This window comes from Leiobunum rupestre, chromosome 9 (assembly GCF_980474605.1).
Source record: "Leiobunum rupestre chromosome 9, qqLeiRupe1.1.hap1, whole genome shotgun sequence".
In the NCBI taxonomy this organism is placed as follows: Eukaryota; Metazoa; Arthropoda; class Arachnida; order Opiliones; family Sclerosomatidae; genus Leiobunum; species Leiobunum rupestre.
Genome location: NC_143392.1, coordinates 44002932 through 44021702, shown reverse-complemented (window position 1 = coordinate 44021702; position 18771 = coordinate 44002932). Strand labels below are relative to the sequence as shown.

Below are 18771 nucleotides of genomic sequence, written 5' to 3'. Positions count from 1 at the left end.
GCACGTCATAGTTATTTTTCCACTCTTTAATTTTGTATTTAATCTCTTAACATTAGTAGAGTTTATTCTGGATAAACTTTGCGTACATTTTTTTGTTATGATGTTTCGTAAAAACATTAATTCTAAATTTATTTTAATGTCTGTCCCTTCTTAGCCGTAACACTTACAAGAATAAACACTATTTTTTCAGTTCGAAGAACTGGTTTTTGTATAATGTATGTCCCTTTTTCAGAAGGAGAAAAAAGATTAAATGGAACGTAATAATATTTATTTAGGTGAAACCAAATTGGTTTCATATGGAAACACTGTTTAGAACAGCTAAGACTTAACGAAGTATTTTAGTTTGGAATTGGAAGCGTATTTAGTGTTTTTACTTGGCTTAAATTTTATTACCTTGTTTAGTTGAACTGGGGTATCCTTTTAATGAAGTAAAACGAAAGTTAAGCGAATTACCGAATTTAAAACTAATTATTTCATTAAAATGAAGCGACAGCTAAGCGTATATGCAAGGACGGACAAATCTGAAACTAAAAAAAACGACGTTACTAGATTTTTAAGCTAACAGGCGTGAGTTCGAATCTCGCTTCCGCATATATCTCTTATTCATTTTTTCAAGTAGAAGGAAAGTAAGGGCGAGGCTCCGAACCCGGGTTCGGGTTTGGGTTCGGGATCGAGATCCGGGATTTATGGGATGAAATGGGGGTAAAATAGTCAAAAAGTCAATGTATTTATGATATTTCTCGCGACGATTTGTTTTTTCGTATATCAACATATTGTGTCCAGGCCAGCTTGTTCATTTATCAACGCTTATCTCGAAAGATACTTGAACGTATATCTTATCGCGTTTTATCGTACGGAATAAGTTAAAATGATGTAAAAATTGATAACCTAGGCGGCGCGTGCGCGGATTCCCCGGGAGGCGCGGTTAATTTGAATTTAAGAGTGTTTTGACGTCATGGAATATTCGTTGTTAAAGTAGAATGGAAATATTTTAAACTTCATTTTAATAGCATTAACGCGTAAGTAGTACTTAAATATGATTGACACTTGAACCTATCTCACGAGTATTTCAAACGAATATTTCAAGTTTAAGTATGAGAAACGTATCGTTCTCAAATGATACTTGAATATACTATAAAAGGGGTTGTATAGGGTTGTCGGAGATCATTCCACGGTTAACTGCGATAGCTAAATTCAAGATGTCTAAAGCTCAACATATTTGCCCTACGTGCGCGAAAAGTTTCGCTACCAAGTCCTCCTTAAATCGGCATGTTAGAGAAGTACACGGTGATAGACATACGTTTGTCTGTGAAGTATGTGGTAAAAATGTTGCTAGATTGGAACATTTCAAGAGTCATCAACGAACTCATGACTTGAATGTACCCGGTCCTTCTGAACCCATGGACCTGTCTCGCACACCGTCACCAATACAACTTTCATCAGCATCTTCCCGTACACCATCGCCATACCGTCCACCTTCACCTAGTCTGCTTCAAGACATTCAACTAGAATCCCTCCGTACACAACCATCTGCAACGGATTTACCCGACAACCCAACACCATCACCTGCTCCCGCCTCATCAATACTTGATGAAACACCACCAGCATCCCCAAGTATGGTCCTGGCCTTGAATGATACGCTAGCGTCTATTCGTTATAATGCCGAAGACTATGATATTGATGCAGGGATGTTTATTGGACGTTACCGAGCTGCTTTCCGTAAATTTCTAATGGAAAGACTTGCCAGTAAACGCGGAATAAAATGGTTCTTACTCGTAAGATCTGTTTATATGAGACCTTTAGGAGGGGTGGAACAAAGAGCGGAAGTACGACCCTATTTCCGGAGCACTATGCAAACAACATTAACGCTCGACGTCATTGAAAGCCAGCTGAATGACTGCATTGAAACAATACAGTCAGCAGCGGAAAACTTTGAAGCGACAGGTATGTACTAAAATTTATAAGTTATATTTTGAACTAAAACATTATATTTTTGATAGGATCGGGTTGGGTAATTGATCGTATTCTGCATGTAGAATTAAATGTAGCATCTTACCAACCGTTGCGGGGGTCATCGTATATGGAACTACCTGAAAAACTATCTCGACGTCACGCGATTCTTAATATTAGAAACGAAAATGATGAGAAATGTTTTCTCTGGTCAATTCTAGCTAAACTTCACCCAGTTTCTAAGCTTCATCACCCTAACAGTGTTTCCAAATATAGACCTTATGAAAATGAACTTGATACCAGTGATATATCTTTTCCTTTCAAATTAAACGCTACAGAACTTAAAAAATTTGAATTAATGAATAATTTATCAATATCTGTGTTCGGCTTCTCGGGAGATATATTCCCTCTTTACGTAAGCGCTAACAAGTGTGGTAAGGAAAGGGAGGTTGATTTGCTATACATCACCGATGAAACTCAAGATATTGACGATGGGAATAGACATTACTGTCTTATACGAGACCTAGGAAAACTGTTACAGCATCTAACAAAAAACAGAAGCACAAGTTATTACTGCAGGTAATTTAGTTTCCAATATATTAGTTTGCAATCTACTAATTATTTTCTGTAATAGAATGTGTCTTCACCGATTCAGTGGAAACAACGCGGAACAGCGACGTGATGCACATATCGAAGAATGCGCCACCCACGGCGTCCAAAAAACAGTTTTCCCTACCAAGAAGAAGACGCTTTATTTTGATAAATATGAGTGGACGGAAAAATTAAAAATAAAAATTATTTAATTTAACTCTTAATGAAATGATATTATTAGGTGCAGTATGTATTTTACGCCGATTTTGAAGCAATCCTACCGAGAGTTCAAGGATGTGATCTAGATCCCGATTTAAATACCAGCAAAGTAAACATGCACATCAGCTGCGCGTATTCGTGGGTGCTTGTTGGGCCTAACGGTAAGTTATTTGACAAAATTCCCTTTAGATATATTACAATAGGATACTTATAGGTGTACCTGTTCGAACCGATTGCTATCGAGGACAAGATGCAACTCGAAGATTTCTGGAGTCTATTCTGGAATTAGAGAAGGAGTTGATGGAACTCATTGAGACAAATGTACCAATGATTATTACCCCGGAGGAGGAGGAACAGTTTCAAGCTGCTACGCATTGCTACATTTGTCAGAAACAGCTAAATCAGGGAAATATGCCCGCTGTTCGAGATCATTGTCATTTCAGCGGAAAATATAGGGGGCCAGCGCATAACGTCTGTAATCTTCAAAAGAAAGTTCCAGAATTTATCCCTATTTTCCTTCATAACCTTAGCAGGTGAATTTATTAAGTTAATTAACCAGGAAATATACCTAATAATAATAAATCTTCATAGGTACGATTTACATCTTATATGTCAGGAGATTGGTCATTTTAAGGAACAGACACTTGACTGTATTCCTTCCACTAGCGAAAATTATATTTCGCTGAAACTAGGTAAAATATATTTAATTATGAATTTAACCTTAACATTAATTTTATTGTTTTTTAGGGAGATTTCGGTTTTTAGACTCTTATCGATTTCTAAGTGATAGCCTCGATGCTCTAGTATCTAATCTCGTTTTGGAAGGAGCCAGTAAATTCCAGATTGTTAAGAAATATTTTGAAAGTGAGAAAGTTCAACTGCTTTTGCGGAAGGGGGTCTACCCGTACGAGTATATGGACGATGAAAAGAAATTTGACGAGACGATGCTGCCACCTAGAGAAGCGTTTTTCAGTTCATTGAAAAATCAAAATATTTTAGAATCTGATTATTTACACGCCCAAAATGTTTGGACAGCGTTTAATATTCAAACATTAGGTAAAATTACAATAGTAAAAATATTTCAAATCTCTTAAACTCGGTTTTCGTAGGAGAATACACCGACCTCTATGTGAAAAGCGATGCGTTGCTCTTAGCCGACGTTTTTGAAAATTTTAGAACATTATCTATAACTCATTATAAACTAGATCCCGCTCACGCTTACACCGCACCAGGTTTAGCCTGGCAAGCAGCTTTGAAGATGACCGATGTTCGCCTCGATCTCATACTTGATATAGATCAACACTTATTTATTGAAAAGGGTAACGCTTTTGTGATATTTTAAATATTATTGTATTTACATTGAATTTTTAGGGATTCGAGGCGGTGTTTCAATGATCTCAACTCGTTATTCTGAAGCGAATAACAAATATATGGCCGACACATATGATTCGTCTAAAGAGAGCAGTTATATATGCTATTTAGGTAATTTACATTTAAAAAAAAAATATATTTTTTTTTCTTTTTTTTTTATTTTAATTATTTTAATTTTAATTATATTAATTAACTTAATTTAACTTAATTGAAGATGCTAATAATTTGTACGGTGCTGTTATGTGTGAACCACTACCGCTAGGCGACTTCCAGTGGGTTCAGGAGGATGATTTGCAAACACTCTGTGAAAATATTCTAAGTATTCCCAATAACGTTGAAAACGGATACATTTTAGAGGTAAATAACAAGTGTTATAATTATTGAATTATATTTTTAAAGAATTGTTTCCTTTGCAGGTGGATCTTGAATATCCTCCAGAGTTGCATGACTTACATAACGATCTCCCAGTAGCGGCGGAATCTAAAGTTATTACACATGATATGCTATCTCCATACTCCAAAGATCTCTTAGGAAAATTAAATATTAAGGAGAATCAAAGTCTACCAAAACTTCTTCCTAATTTAAATAATAAAGAGAAATACATAGTACATTACCGCAATTTAAAATATTATGTAGAATTAGGTTTGAAAATAACCAAGGTTCATCGAGCTCTAACCTTCACTCAAGGAAAATGGTTAGAAAAATATGTTAGATTCAACACTGAACAGAGGAAATTATCCAAGAGTTCATTTGAAAAGAATTTCTGGAAACTAATGGTTAACTCTGTTTTCGGGTAAATCAATTTAAATAATTTATTGCTGTTTTTTTTTCCCTTACTTCATTTAATTCTTTAGAAAAACAATGGAAAATTTACGGAAGCATATAAATTTCGAGTTGATTCATAAACCAGAAAGAATGTTAAAAGTTACAAGTTCCCCGCAGTTTGAACACTTTACCATCTTTAATGAAGAGTTAGCCGGCGCTCATAAGAAGAGAGCTAAAATTGTTCTTAACCGGCCTATATTTACCGGATTCACCATTCTAGATTTATCCAAGGAGCTCATGTATCGGTTCCATTATGGATTCATAAAAAATACGTACGGGGACAAAGCATCACTATTATTTACAGACACTGGTAATTTAATTTAATATGCATTTTTTATTTAAATAGTACTAATATATAAAATATTTACAGACAGTCTAACGTACAACATTAAGACGGATGATGTTTATAAAGACTTTGAAGTTCATAAAAACCGCTTTGACTTCTCTGATTATCCACCTTCGCATTTCCTTCATTCTAATCAGAATAAAAAAGCTCTCGGTTATTTTAAAGACGAGACAAATTCGCAGTTAATTCAAAGCTTTGTAGGACTTCGTCCAAAGCTTTATTCTATTAAATTGTACGGGGAGTCTAAGACCGCTGAAGAGATAGAAAAGGAGTTGCGATTGGGGAAATCTTTAGAGTCAATTTTAAACCATAAAAAGGTTTGTAAGGGCGTTGCCATGAACGTTATTAGAAACGTCATCCGCCACGAAGACTATGAACGTTGTCTTTTTAATCAAGAAACCATGTCAGCCGAGATGATGCGTATAGCTAGTTTCAAGCATGAACTATTTACTTTAAATACTAGAAAACTTTGTTTATCACCAAATGATGATAAGAGATACATTCTACCCTGCGGGGTTCGTACATTAGCGCACGGTCATAAAGATATTGAAAAATTATAATGAATGCTTGTATTTATGTATATATAAAAAAAAACTGCTATTGCTATAAATTGTAAAAAAAATTATTTTATTGGATACATTTTACACATAAACTCTTTAATCATTTTATCGTTTACATATTTATCTTTCTTAAACCTAGACACAATGTTATACATTTCTATTCCTTTACACCTGTTTATAGCAAAATAGATACAGAATGCTCCACACGTATTACTAGAATTACTCTGTAATTGATTAGAATTAAAAGTTACAGTTTTACTGTTTCGTTCAATAAAGTCATTAAATTTAAAATAATCTGGCGGGTTTCCAAAGGAATCCATGAATTCACAATTTTTATGTTTAGAAAAATATATTAGAACCCAGTGTTCTCCAGGTTCAGCACTCGTATCGGTATTTACAATAAATAGAGAAGGGAATATTTTTACGTATTTAGGTAGCTTGTCAGCCGCGAACACGCCTTGAAATATACTTTTAGTACTTAAATCTTTTTCAAGAATTTTAGTTATCTGTAGCGAATCCATTAATTACTGTAATCGAAAATCACGGTTCGATTTTTATCAATTTCAATCAAATTTTGAAACTCGGCGTAAATTAGAATGGAAATCGTCTCCGGTAACGGTTTTGCAAATTTTAATTCTAATCTCAGGTTACTGTTTTTTACAAGATGCAAGTGATTAGCGTTGTTATTAAGATCCGAGGTTAAATTGTACGCGAATAAACAATTTCCGTTAGGGTAATCTTCCCGACTTATCTGATTCCCTTCATCTACGTTCCACTGATTAGTTTGAATGAAAAGATTGCAATACGCTTGAATATATAGATTTTCCTCAAAGTTTAGAGATAACGCCTTATGAGGGACGCTGCTACCGTCAATGTACAATCCAATGCTTGATAAATCGAAATGTTGAAAGTTGTACGGGGATTTTTTCAAATCTCCTAGAAACGCTTTTTGTTCCACAAACCCGATAACAACTTTCTTGGGTGCTTGTCCGGTAAATAAATGATCTTGCACACTAGCCATAAGACCAGCAGGTATAGAAAATGAGGTGCACTCCGAACGAGTTACAGGATATTTAGCGGTTCCATATTGTAGCGCCTTGGCTTGAGCGAGCGATAGTTCCGGTATCACTTTAACTTTCCTCAGATAAAGGGAAGCTGATAAAATCTCCACTTTACATTTTACGTCGGAATGAACGCAAAAAGCTGCTCTATTTTTATCGAATTTAAATTTCAAATCAACCATATTTAATAAAAAGCGTGGTTGTTGACATAAATCAGTATGGACTACGCCTAACAAGTCAATCGCCCCTTTTTGCGCTAAACTCGCTCGTTTAGAGAAACCATCGTTATCGAAAAATGAATCGAACTTTCCAGGCGTATCCCGATAGAAAAGTGAACTCGTTAAATAACTTTTTTTCGCAGAATCTCCGAACGTTAATAAAGTTTGTATCATACTTTTATAAGCGTAATTTTGACTGGAAGGTGTTACTGATCTTTCATTAAGAAATACGTGGACGTCGCTAAAAAGCGAATGAAGAAACAAATTCTCGGGGGCGATATTGTCGGCTGGAGTTCCGGCGGCCCCACCCGCAACACCTGGAACCGCGGGTTGCGGTAGTTGACCATTATCTTTAGTTACCTTAACTCGAACGTGCAGCAAAGTTTGTGAAAGGTCTATATACGTTTCAGAGTTACCGTTGATAGAAAATGTAATTGATGCGTTATCAACTATATTTGATATTGGATTATACTCAACCCATTCTCCACCAATAATCGAAGATTGTGTCATAGGTACTTGAAACAAATCTAGCTCGGAATTTATACACTCAACTGAGTGTGGGTGTAAAAGGGACATTATGAGAATATATCGGAACGTTTAGGGAACCGTCCTTTCGCTATCCTGCCTGCTGTTGAAATGGCGCTTTTCGACTGAGTTCGTTTCCTTTTATTTCCGGAACCCGTCATTCTTTTAATATGATCCGTAGCTGAAGATGTTAGTCTCATGGCTTCATCAGCTGCTGAAGCTAAAGTTTCCCTTCCAGCGTTAATAGAATTCGATTTAAGCGCTGTTTTAATTGGGACTCCGCTAACAACATCGGTCGCTACTTTCGCTCCGGTACTTAAAAGTTTTTTCCCCAAGTAAGAAGCGCCTTTCTTCAGTAAAGGTACCGCGAATCTAAACGCTGAAGATAATATATTTCCTAGTCCATGTCCTCTTTGCACGGCTAAACCTCTATATACAGGTATTCCACCGAAACCAACCTGGTTTAAATAGTAACTTTCATAATCAGTTCTTGAAGGTGAATATTCAGACCTCATGATGTTAACTGTTCGCTCTCTTAAGCTAGAATGAGGGTGTGTCCTGAATGATTAAAGGTTTATAGTGAAGTCCACATTTTACGGGGTTTAAAATGTAATACAACGTGAGCTTTTCCACTATGAAACTGTATTGGCTCACCTAAATAATCTGTTATATTAATCTCTATAGTCTTAATATTATTACACACGACTGGTAGGTAATGAGGTTGTGAAAATATTTTTGTAGTTGTTTTCCCATTAGACTCGGCTTTCTCTTCGACGCTTATGATTCTTAATAGAGGTGCTAAACTATCCCCAACAACGCTATTTTCAACCAGATCAGAATAAACGAATAAGGAATGTAACCCAGCGTTCATATCAACTGGGTAGGGGGTTATCATTGAATTTAAAATGGTGAAATCATTATCTCTTCTATCCTTAAAACCTAGTAAAATCGATAGATCGGGGCCAATTACAGCTCTGATTTTCGGTTGCAATTTAACTTTAATTCGATTAGAATAATTTAAATAAGCGAATGTAACTTGTTCTTCTTGGTTGTGGACGTTCATAACATGTAATAGTTCTTCCGGAGTTTTATAAAAACCCGCGGGAACTTCAATTATTTTATCATATTCGAGAGGGTCTTTAACTAGAGGGTTATCAGTCATTTTATCATATTCGAGAGGGTCTTTAATAACCAATAGATTAGGTTTTCGAACGTTATGCCATGTCCGAGGATAGCTTATTTCCGCTAACCCAACTTCGTACTGTTCCTCAAATCTTAACGGTTCAGCTAAATACGTTCGAAATTTACCAACGCTATTATCTTGGTAATATAATGACGAGGAATCTGAAGGTAGCGTTACGTAAAAACTCATTTTAAATCCACTTCTTGTATCCAAGAATTAAATGTAGGGTCGTAATCTTGCCACTTGACATACAGTTCTACGCGGCCGTCCGATTTTTTCCTCTTTTTTATTACTTTTTCGATTATGAAGTAACAGTCTTTTAAATCTCGACCAACAATCTGAACCTCCTCTCGATAGAATACTCCTAAAATTTTGGTTAGAATTTAAAACCATCAGCTTATATACAGGTGGGTCACGTGGTAGTCTCTCAGCTATTTTAAACAATTCTGTAGTAAAATTCGGGTTATATTTCTTATCGAAAATTGATAAATTTCTACTTATTCTACAAATATCTCCAATTTCAAACGCGTATGTTAACGGAGGAGAAAAATTTACCGAACCGTAAAGATTTTTCCATATTTTAGCAGAGTTATCTAGAGTAACTTCTGCGGGTTTACATTTAATTGATCTGTGATAACTATTGTTATAAGCGTTTATAATATCATCTAAAACGTCGATATATTTAAGGGTGTTATTCTGCGTGAAATAGCGATATAAACGAGATTTAAAACTTCTAATGAATCTTTCAATAATGGACGCTTTCATTTCTGATCGGGTAGCGAAAAATTTAATGTTCCTTCGTTGTAATTCACTCTGCACTTCTTGACAGACAAATTCGTTTCCATGATCACTTTGAATTCTTTTCGGTTGACGGCCTTTTTCAAAAACGTTACGTAACGCTTCTAAAATTGTTACACCTTTCTTATTTTTAACCGCTACAGTCATAGCGTATTTGCTAAATATGTCGATAATACATAATACGTAGCGAGATCCTGAATTATATTTAGACAGCTTCTGAAAATCTGCCAAGTCCGCTTGCCACTGTTCGTCAATTCCATAAACAATAGTTCGATTTCGTTTGAATCGTCTTCTAGCAGGTTTATGCAGCGTATATGTATCCTGCTTTATTAGAAATTGTTTTACTTTTTCCAATGAAACCTTTAAACCTTTAAGTCGAGCTGAATTATAGAGCGCTCGAACTCCAGCGAATGACCCTGGGTCTGCGGGGTTAGTATAGATCTGCTCAAGTTCTTTCTCCATATTGGGTAATATTTTGATGTAATGGTATGTAACGCCAAAAAAGGAAATTAAATAATTCTAATATTATAATAACTATGATAATTAATACAGCTGTGATAATTTTCGGTGATTTTGAAAATGATTGTGATAAATAGGCTAAAAGTCCTAAAGAGACCGTTTCTGTACAACCTTCCATTGTAGGCTTATACTATGAAATGAGAACAAAATTATCAGGTTAATATATTTTATTTAGTATGTATCCAAGGTCTTAGAGGACTAGGTGAAGATGATGATAACATTGAACTACTTGGTGGTGTATGAAATACAGCGAATGTTTTTAACAGTGTCAATCTTACAGGATTTTTAATTAAACGTTTTGAAATATTTGACTTATGAATACCCTCGTAAAACTCAGTAACTCCTATAGGATCAATCGCTGTTCCAGGCGTTTTTCTCACAGCGTCATACAAAAGATCGATTATATTAGATCCTCCAATCATTTGTCCTCGAATAGAAAGCTCTCCTGAGTTAGTCCATCTAATATATCTCGGATCTTCCGTAGTCGCTCGGTATAATGAAATCGCATCACTAACATAAGTTGCAGGTAGAGAATAAGATATTTGCGCGAACCAAGTTTTAGGTCGTTCAGAGTTTTCAATAACGGGAGAGATTTGCTCTTTACGTACGTAAGTTAACCGTCGTTGGAGAGTTTGATTGTATAATGCTAATTTCTCTGATTCGTTTAAATCTGGATTATCTAGAATAGATTTCATTTCATCATCGAGTGTCTTCTCTTTTTGAAGTTCAGGTGTTTCTTCTGTTTTGGAAGGTGTATTGTTTTTTAATCTCTCCATTACATCTTCAGGTACTAGAAGCATTTTTCGAGCCATCATCGGTTTATAGCTCGGCTTATTGCACTTCCGGCGACTGAGCTAACGATAGATAGCAGTGGCGCTAATAAAAATGGAAGAAAACCACCTTTTTGTACCAGTATCTTTCGTCGTTTTGATATCGGGTTCTTCTTCGACACGTTTCGTATAACCGCGCTATGTTTCTTTAACCGCTTACGATGACGTTCTGACAGTTCAATTGTTCCGTGCAATACATTTATACAACATTCAACGAGAGCCAATATAGCTTCCTTGCTAGCGTATTTAATAGCTGTCTTTCTTTGATTTAGATTACAGGATGTTAGGAAACGTAGAAAGTCTAGGTTTTCCTTTACTCGTTTTGAGACATCCATTTAGAGATTTTCTTGGCCTTTCTTAAAGCGCAATGAACAGTTTCGGAATGAAAAGGGCAGTTTAATTCAACGTCTTCTAGTTCTGATAATTTAGGACAGCCGATATCTTCGATGTTAGTTACTGGAACACCGAGGAGTGTCGATAATACTGCAGCTTTTTCTAAACCTTTAGTGAAAAACGAAGTAGCTTTTTCCGCTATCTGATTGCAAATGTCACGTCTCGTTCTGTAAGGACGTTCGCCGTCATTCCATCGAAGATGACAAATGTTATGAGATATCCATCTGCATTGTCTTTTATCTTCGTTTGAAAGCTCTTTGAAAGGGTATGGAGATTTGAAAGTAAACACTTCCGATTCTTCAGTTTCTAATACTACGTAAGCTAATTCTTTAATAATCCACTCTCGATTAACCCTAAAAAAATTCCCTTCTATAATACACTTCATTTTGGAATAAAGACAGCCGATTCTTCACCCGGTATTAAACCTGTTCGTAGTAAATACTGATCTGGGGTGTGAGGTTTCAAGTCAACTAATAAATACCCAAATTTCCGTGACGTAGCTTGTTGAAACGCATCAATAACGTATTTGCTATTGGTTGGAGATATCTGTCTCGCGAGATGATAAATTGTTGATTTATCTCGTGGTGATTTAAAAATAAATAGATAATGAGCATTTAAATTCAAAGTTCTTATTTCTTTTCCGGGGTAATAAAGGTTTTGCATTAAAATTAGTACGGAGGTGTTTCTGTGATGAGATCCACGAATAAATAAATTAGTTACATCTTTATTATTAGATATCTCGCATAACAAATCGTCTAAAATAACTAAATTCCTAATTTGCGGGTTTAATATATTAACATCGAGTAACCCTTCGTGAAACTCGACTGAAGGTGTGTGTTCTAATATTGATTGAAATAGTTTCGGCTGATACTCGGTATAACACCATATTATCCTCTCCGGAGGAGGGGATATGCATGTCTTCTTATGTTGAATCAACCGTCCCACCAGGAATGACTTTCCGCATTGGGTGGACCCGGCTACAAGCCCATTCATTGGATGTTGTAAGCTTAAATCCATAATGGTTAATGAGAATCGGAACATTAGTGCAATCAATTTTATTAGTTTTTTAACAAGTTTTTAGCATTGCATATTATTAGTGACATTATATTATTTAAAATTTCTTTCGACAATTCACAGCGAATAGTAAACATTTCAATAATATTTTCACAATCTACCGACATAATTATTTCATAAAAATGCAAATCTACGCGCTTAGAATAATCCGTCATGATACAATCATGCTGGAGTTGAGATGGATGATCAATTTGGCAGCCATTGCACGCTTTCTTCAGAGCTTCGTGTAATTGTTTAATTACAACGTTAGTCATCGCCTCCTTTATTTCCTTGATTTTCTTTAAACACTTCTGAATCGACTCGTACTGGTCGAGGAAATTCAACCAAGAAGATTGAGCGAAAGCTACCCCTTCTTTAGTCGGTAACAGTTTTCCATAGTTTACGCCATAACCATGGTACATTTGTCTAACATCTAAAACCTTTTGTTGGGCAAATCTATGAACCGAAAACCGTTTGGTTTCAGAACCTGTGAAAACCCACGAAGTTTCAGCTTCGTTATTGAAATAAGCTTCAATGGCATCTTTCTTTGTCCATAGCTCTTGCAGTTCCGCTTCTGTTAGTTTGATACCCTTTGTTAAATCTAATAGACCGCAGTAGATGGTTTCATCTGCATAAACGATTAACCCTTTGTCAGCAGACACAGGAAATGAACAATTCCTATAAAATAAATACATTAAGACAAAGTTAAGAATTATCACTGAGTATTCCTACTTACATTTTAAGGTTCCTCGGAGTCACTTCCAATACAATTCAGATGGTGAACTTTCTAAATATGGTCTTACTATTATACGGTTTTCCCTTTTTATACTCTGAAATTATTTATCTTCGATATCTTATTTTTTAAAATGGAGTTTAAAATTAATTCCATTCTACGTATACGCATTTTGAAGTGTATCGCGTTACGTATATAGGAATTTACCCGGTCCTCATACGGAATCACGTGTACAATTACAATACTTGAGAACGATACGTTTCTCATACTTAAAATATTCGTTTGAAATACTCGTGAGAAAGGTTCAAGTGTCAAGCATATTTAAGGACTACAATGATATTAAAATGAAGTTTAAAAATATTTCCATTCTACGTCATTTTAACAACGAATATTCCATGACGTCAAAACACTCAAATCCATGTTTTAAATTCAAATTAACCGCGCCCCAATCCGCGCACGTTAACCGCGTCCCATATTCCATGACGTCAAAAAACTCTTAAATTCAAATTAACCGCGCCTCCCGGGGAATCCGCGCACGCGCCGCCTAGGTTATCAATTTTTACATCATTTTAACTTATTCCGTACGATAAAACGCGATAAGATATACGTTCAAGTATCTTTCGAGATAAGCGTTGATAAATGAACAAGCTGGCCTGGACACAATATGTTGATATACGAAAAAACAAATCGTCGCGAGAAATATCATAAATACATTGACTTTTTGACTATTTTACCCCCATTTCATCCCATAAATCCCGGATCTCGATCCCGAACCCAAACCCGAACCCGGGTTCGGAGCCTCGCCCTTACTTTCCTTCTACTTTTTCATTTTAATTTTACTTTCAGTTTGAACATTTTCTCTACTTTTTATATCAAATAATTTATATTACTTAAATTCCTCTAATAATATTACTTAAATTCCTCTAATAATATTACTTAAATTCCTCTAATAATATTACTTAAATTCCGCTAATAATATTACTTAAATTCCGCTAATAATATTACTTAAATTCCTCGAGTTCATTATCTTGTCATTTTAATTTATTTTGGGCTCCCAACGCCATCTCGTTACAAAAAATTACTAAGAATTTTGGAATTGCTGTATTTTTCACTTATAGTTATTTATAATAGTATTTAATTTCGGTAGTATTTCCAAAACTATAGTTAAAAATATGAAATTCCACTCTTTTTATTTTGGTTTCCTGGTTCACTCCGCTATGCCCCGACGCCTTTCCCGTCTCGTATTCTCTCTCTCTCCCTTCTCTGTGAATCGACTGTCTCCCCCGAACGGTCGGACATTTACCAAAATCCCGTACACTTTGTCCAAAATCGCCAAATCTTTTAACTCTCTCTATGGTAAATTAACATTGAAATCCCAAAATCACTTCAAAAATTAATGATAAAATCGCCAAAATCTCTACGAAATCCCGAAATCCCGTACAAAATAATACCAAGTGTCCGACCCCTCGGTCTCCCCCGTTGTCGCTCCCCAAGTAGCCGGTACCGCGAAACGGGAATTTGTTAAGAGCGTCGCCGAAAAAATCGCATTTCTTTAAACTAATGATTAAGTACTTAAAAAAAAACCCATTATATCGAAACATATAAAAGGCACATGTTTCCGACGTCAGGAATCCAGTGGTGGTTTTAGATTTCGCCTAGGACCAATAGTTTTAGAGATATAAAAATAACAAGAAATGCATGTTAAAAAAGTTCTCAGTCGAAATTTCGGGGCTTACGCATTGAGTTGGGAATATTAATCTAGAGATCCAATCAAATCTGCTCCCCGCGAAACAAGTTTTTGAAAATTACGAATGTGTCGTCTCCTCTAAAATGACGAGAAAACGTTATCATATGACCCGTGGCGCCATCCATTATTTTTGAAAAACAAAATCTTTTTGCCGGAAAACGCGACTTATTTGAACGAACCATTGAGAGGTAGACGGCGCCACGGGTAGAATGATAACGTTTTCTCGTCATTTGGAAGCAGACGACGGTATTCTTATTTTTAAAAATTTGTTTCGCGAAATACTGAAATCCGACGTTTCGATTGGACCTCTAGATTAATATTCCCAACTCAATGGGCTTACGATTTCAGCATAGGCCAAAGCCAGGCGATCCGGAACAGATTGCGTTGTAGAACGGGGGAGCTTGTAGAAGGCAGGAGTCGAGGGTAAGAATAAACAGTACTTTAATCGGTTTACTTTAATAATAGTTCGTATTTCCTTCAGCCCCCGTGGACTTTATAGTTTCGCCTATTGGTGGTCGTTCTCACAAGGCCTGCCACCTAGGAGCAACAAACACAAGGAGAACGCAGCTAGCGTTTAAGCACGCTAACGCAGTGTTGTGTTTAATTTTCATTGGACGAACCTTTACGCTGAGCGTTTTCAGGGAAGGGGGAAGAAAATTTCCGAATTTCATCTTCCGACGGCGAAAAATGTACGCAAGAAATTCCACGACTTTTGACGGGTTGCGTTCTCCTTGTGTGGAGTGTTGTGTTTGTTGCTCCTAGCTGTCACATTCTTTGCCTCCCAGCAGTGTTGCCAAATCGTGGGGAAAATAACATATCGTGGGATTTTTTAGGGCTATTTTTGAGAAATGGGATAAAGGGATTTTTTTTACAAATTCAAGGGTTTTCATAAAAAAATATTTTAAGTAAAATCTATATATAAAAAAATATTTCATTAGTCTCATAACTTTGTGCCTATTTTCTGCCGAGTTTTCGAAAATGGAAGGGGTTGTGGCCGAGTTGTGACTATTGGGTGGTTTTTTGACGGGAGCTGTGGGATTTTCGAGTCTTGAACATTGGCAACACTGCCTCCCAGACGCATGGGATTACAGGTCTACGCCATTAGCCCCGTAACTCGCTAACGAGTTGTCCGTCATTCTTTCAAATTTCCTACACGCCAAATCCCTATCAAATATCATATCCCTATCAAATCTCATTGAAAATTGCAAATCACATATAAAATTTGAAAATTCTGCAAATTTTTGAAATTTCGGTCAAATCTTCAAATCTGAACGAAAAGATTTGAAGATTTTCAAATTTCGTACGCATTTTAGACGAGTGTCGGACCCCTCACTCGCTAATCAAGAAAAATCTCCAAACAGCAGACGATAATAAAATTCTTTATCGCCCGTGATTGGCTATAGTATCCGGAAGGTTCCAAAGGTCGCCACTACATAGTGCTAGCGCTGATCAGGCATATTTCGAAACTACGAATCTACTCCCATTTATGTTGAAATTTTTGCCTTTATTTTTCAGAATACGCAAACATTTTGAATTAAATTAAATGCAATTTAATTCCTAAAAAATTTGTTATCATTATTAAATTATATAATAAAATTAATTAATTAATAAAAAAAAATACCGAAAGAGGGCAGTAAAATCGTTCGCGCTATGTCATAATGTCAAATCGATAGGAACCCACGTGTCTGAAATAGATGCGAATTTCGGGAAAACGTAAAATCGATACGAGCTCAAGAAGATCAGTTTGGCAAACTTTCACGAAGTACTTGCATTCGGCTTCGAGCTAATGAAAATTCAACAAACTCTTGATAGCTTATCGATTCCGATTCTCAATCATTTTAATTAATCCTACGTTCTTGGTTTTTCCCCCGCAAACAGGTAACTAACGTAACCTACATATAAGTCTTATAACGCTAATCGAAAAAAAAACATCTCCTAGCAAGTCTCGGCTCTTTTTGAAAAAAGAATAAACCACGTGAAAAAATAAGCTTCTAGCATGTGCTAATTGTGCTTCCATCTATTGGTATATAAAGAAACTAATTAAAAGCTACTAGATAGCGCAATACTAAATCATGGACCAAGAATTTAAGGGGACTCACTGTTCCCGATATTTTGACACGGTAGGCGTGGCCTAAATCGGAAGGCTTATTGAGGTACATCAGCTTCAGCCGCTTTGAAGCGCCTCAAGAATTCTGTTCAACCATGGACAGTAAATTAAGAGGACAGGTTTTCGATACCCTTCCACCTAGGAGCAACAAACACCAGGAGAACGCAGCTAGCCTTTACGAATTTCATTCGACGAGCGTCACGAGCGTTTACGCTGAACGTTTTACGGGCGGGGGGGGGAAGACAATTTCCGAATTTTCCCCTTCCGACGGTAGCAGGAGCTAAAGCGTCTAGCCAATGAAAAATGTACGTAAGAAATTCCACGACTTTTGACGGGTTGCGTTCTCCTTGTGTGGGGTGTTGTGTTTGTTGCTCCTAGCTTCCACAGTGCATTTTATTTCTCCCCGCGTATCAATCAGCTCGAGAGACTCCGAGGGAGTCTTGCAAGGTCGTTTGTACCACGTGATCTTAAAATTTCAAAATGGCAATCTAATGCGGTTGGTATTGTTACGTAATTTTGGTTTTTTAATTCAATAAAAACTATCAACTGATATTTAGTATATCATATTTAATCTATAAAAACGTGAAAAAATACCTTTTGATGTAAAAATGTACTTCGTGTTTATTTTTTTTCTTTTTTCGAACAGTATCGTCCACTCTTAGCGATACTTGTTTTTTTTTCAAATAACCTTGGCCGACTACCTTAGTGTGATTGGTTTACGGGGGCTAAAAAATAGGCTTTTTACCGATCCTCTAAGGTTCAACTATCACTGCGAGTTCGAGCTTAGGAGACAGTACGTGCGATAAAGTTAAGGCCTTTTCACACGAGTCAACTTTTTGATACAACTAGATGAGTCAACTTGAGTTTAGTCAACTAGTTGGTTCGTGTGAATAAAAGTTCGATGAGTTGATCCACCAAAAAAGTACGCGAGAAAAAAAATGGATCAATGATCCATTTTTTCTGACTCAGCATTTTTATTTGAAAAGTTGGCTCGTGTGAAAAGGTCTTTAGGTTAGGCTAAGTTCATTACATTTTTTAGCTTAAAAATGAAATGGGTACCAATAAATTTGATTAAAAAACCTCAGCCATACGCGGCCTACTGGTTATTTTTACTTAACACAGTGGTTACGGCCCATTTTCAAAATTAAAAGGTCAAAAACTTACTAAGCCTAATCATTTAACCGAAAACAACGGCACCATTTTGTCAAAATTGAACGTTAACGTACCAGCTTCTCTATGAAACTTTGACGGAAATCGACTTCAGCGATGCCAAGTTTGTCCACATTGAACTAAAATTAGCCCCGATTTTCCTATTCCCATTATTCACGCGTGCTTTTTAAAGCCTGAACAGTGAGTCCTTTTAGATACTTGGTCCATGACTAAATGAGGGACTGATTTCAAAACCCCTTGTGACTTGACTAACTTGTTTAGATTTCATTTTTGGCAACATCTATTGAGCGACAACCAAAACGAGGCGGAGCCCAGACTTGCTTTTTAAAAATTAAACCCCAAAAACCTTTGTATACTAATAGTCTTCACACGCTATAAGCTTCGAAGGTTACTTTTATATTTGTAACTTAATTACCCGATCATTGTTAGTTGATTCAGCCGCCTGTCATATGACGCTCTCATCCAACAGCCGTTTACCACAAAATACTGTTTTTCAGAGCTCTCGTCAAAACTGTACCTATGCAGTCCATAGGTGGTTCCTTTTAACTCAAAACTGTACCTTTACAAATTAG

General features: G+C 36.2%; 1 protein-coding gene across 1 annotated transcript; it reads left to right on the top strand.

The window, feature by feature from the left end:
- The first annotated feature begins 1400 nt into the window (after window positions 1–1400).
- LOC149928507 (uncharacterized) lies at window positions 1401–18771 on the top strand. The gene is made up of 12 exons (XM_090157888.1): window positions 1401–1826; window positions 2783–2921; window positions 2975–3293; window positions 3352–3452; window positions 3508–3816; window positions 3870–4079; window positions 4132–4242; window positions 4346–4488; window positions 4860–4924; window positions 4986–5266; window positions 5327–5722; window positions 18629–18771. Exons 1-12 carry the CDS (start codon window positions 1401–1403, stop codon window positions 18769–18771), a joined length of 2643 nt encoding a protein of 880 aa, XP_090014014.1.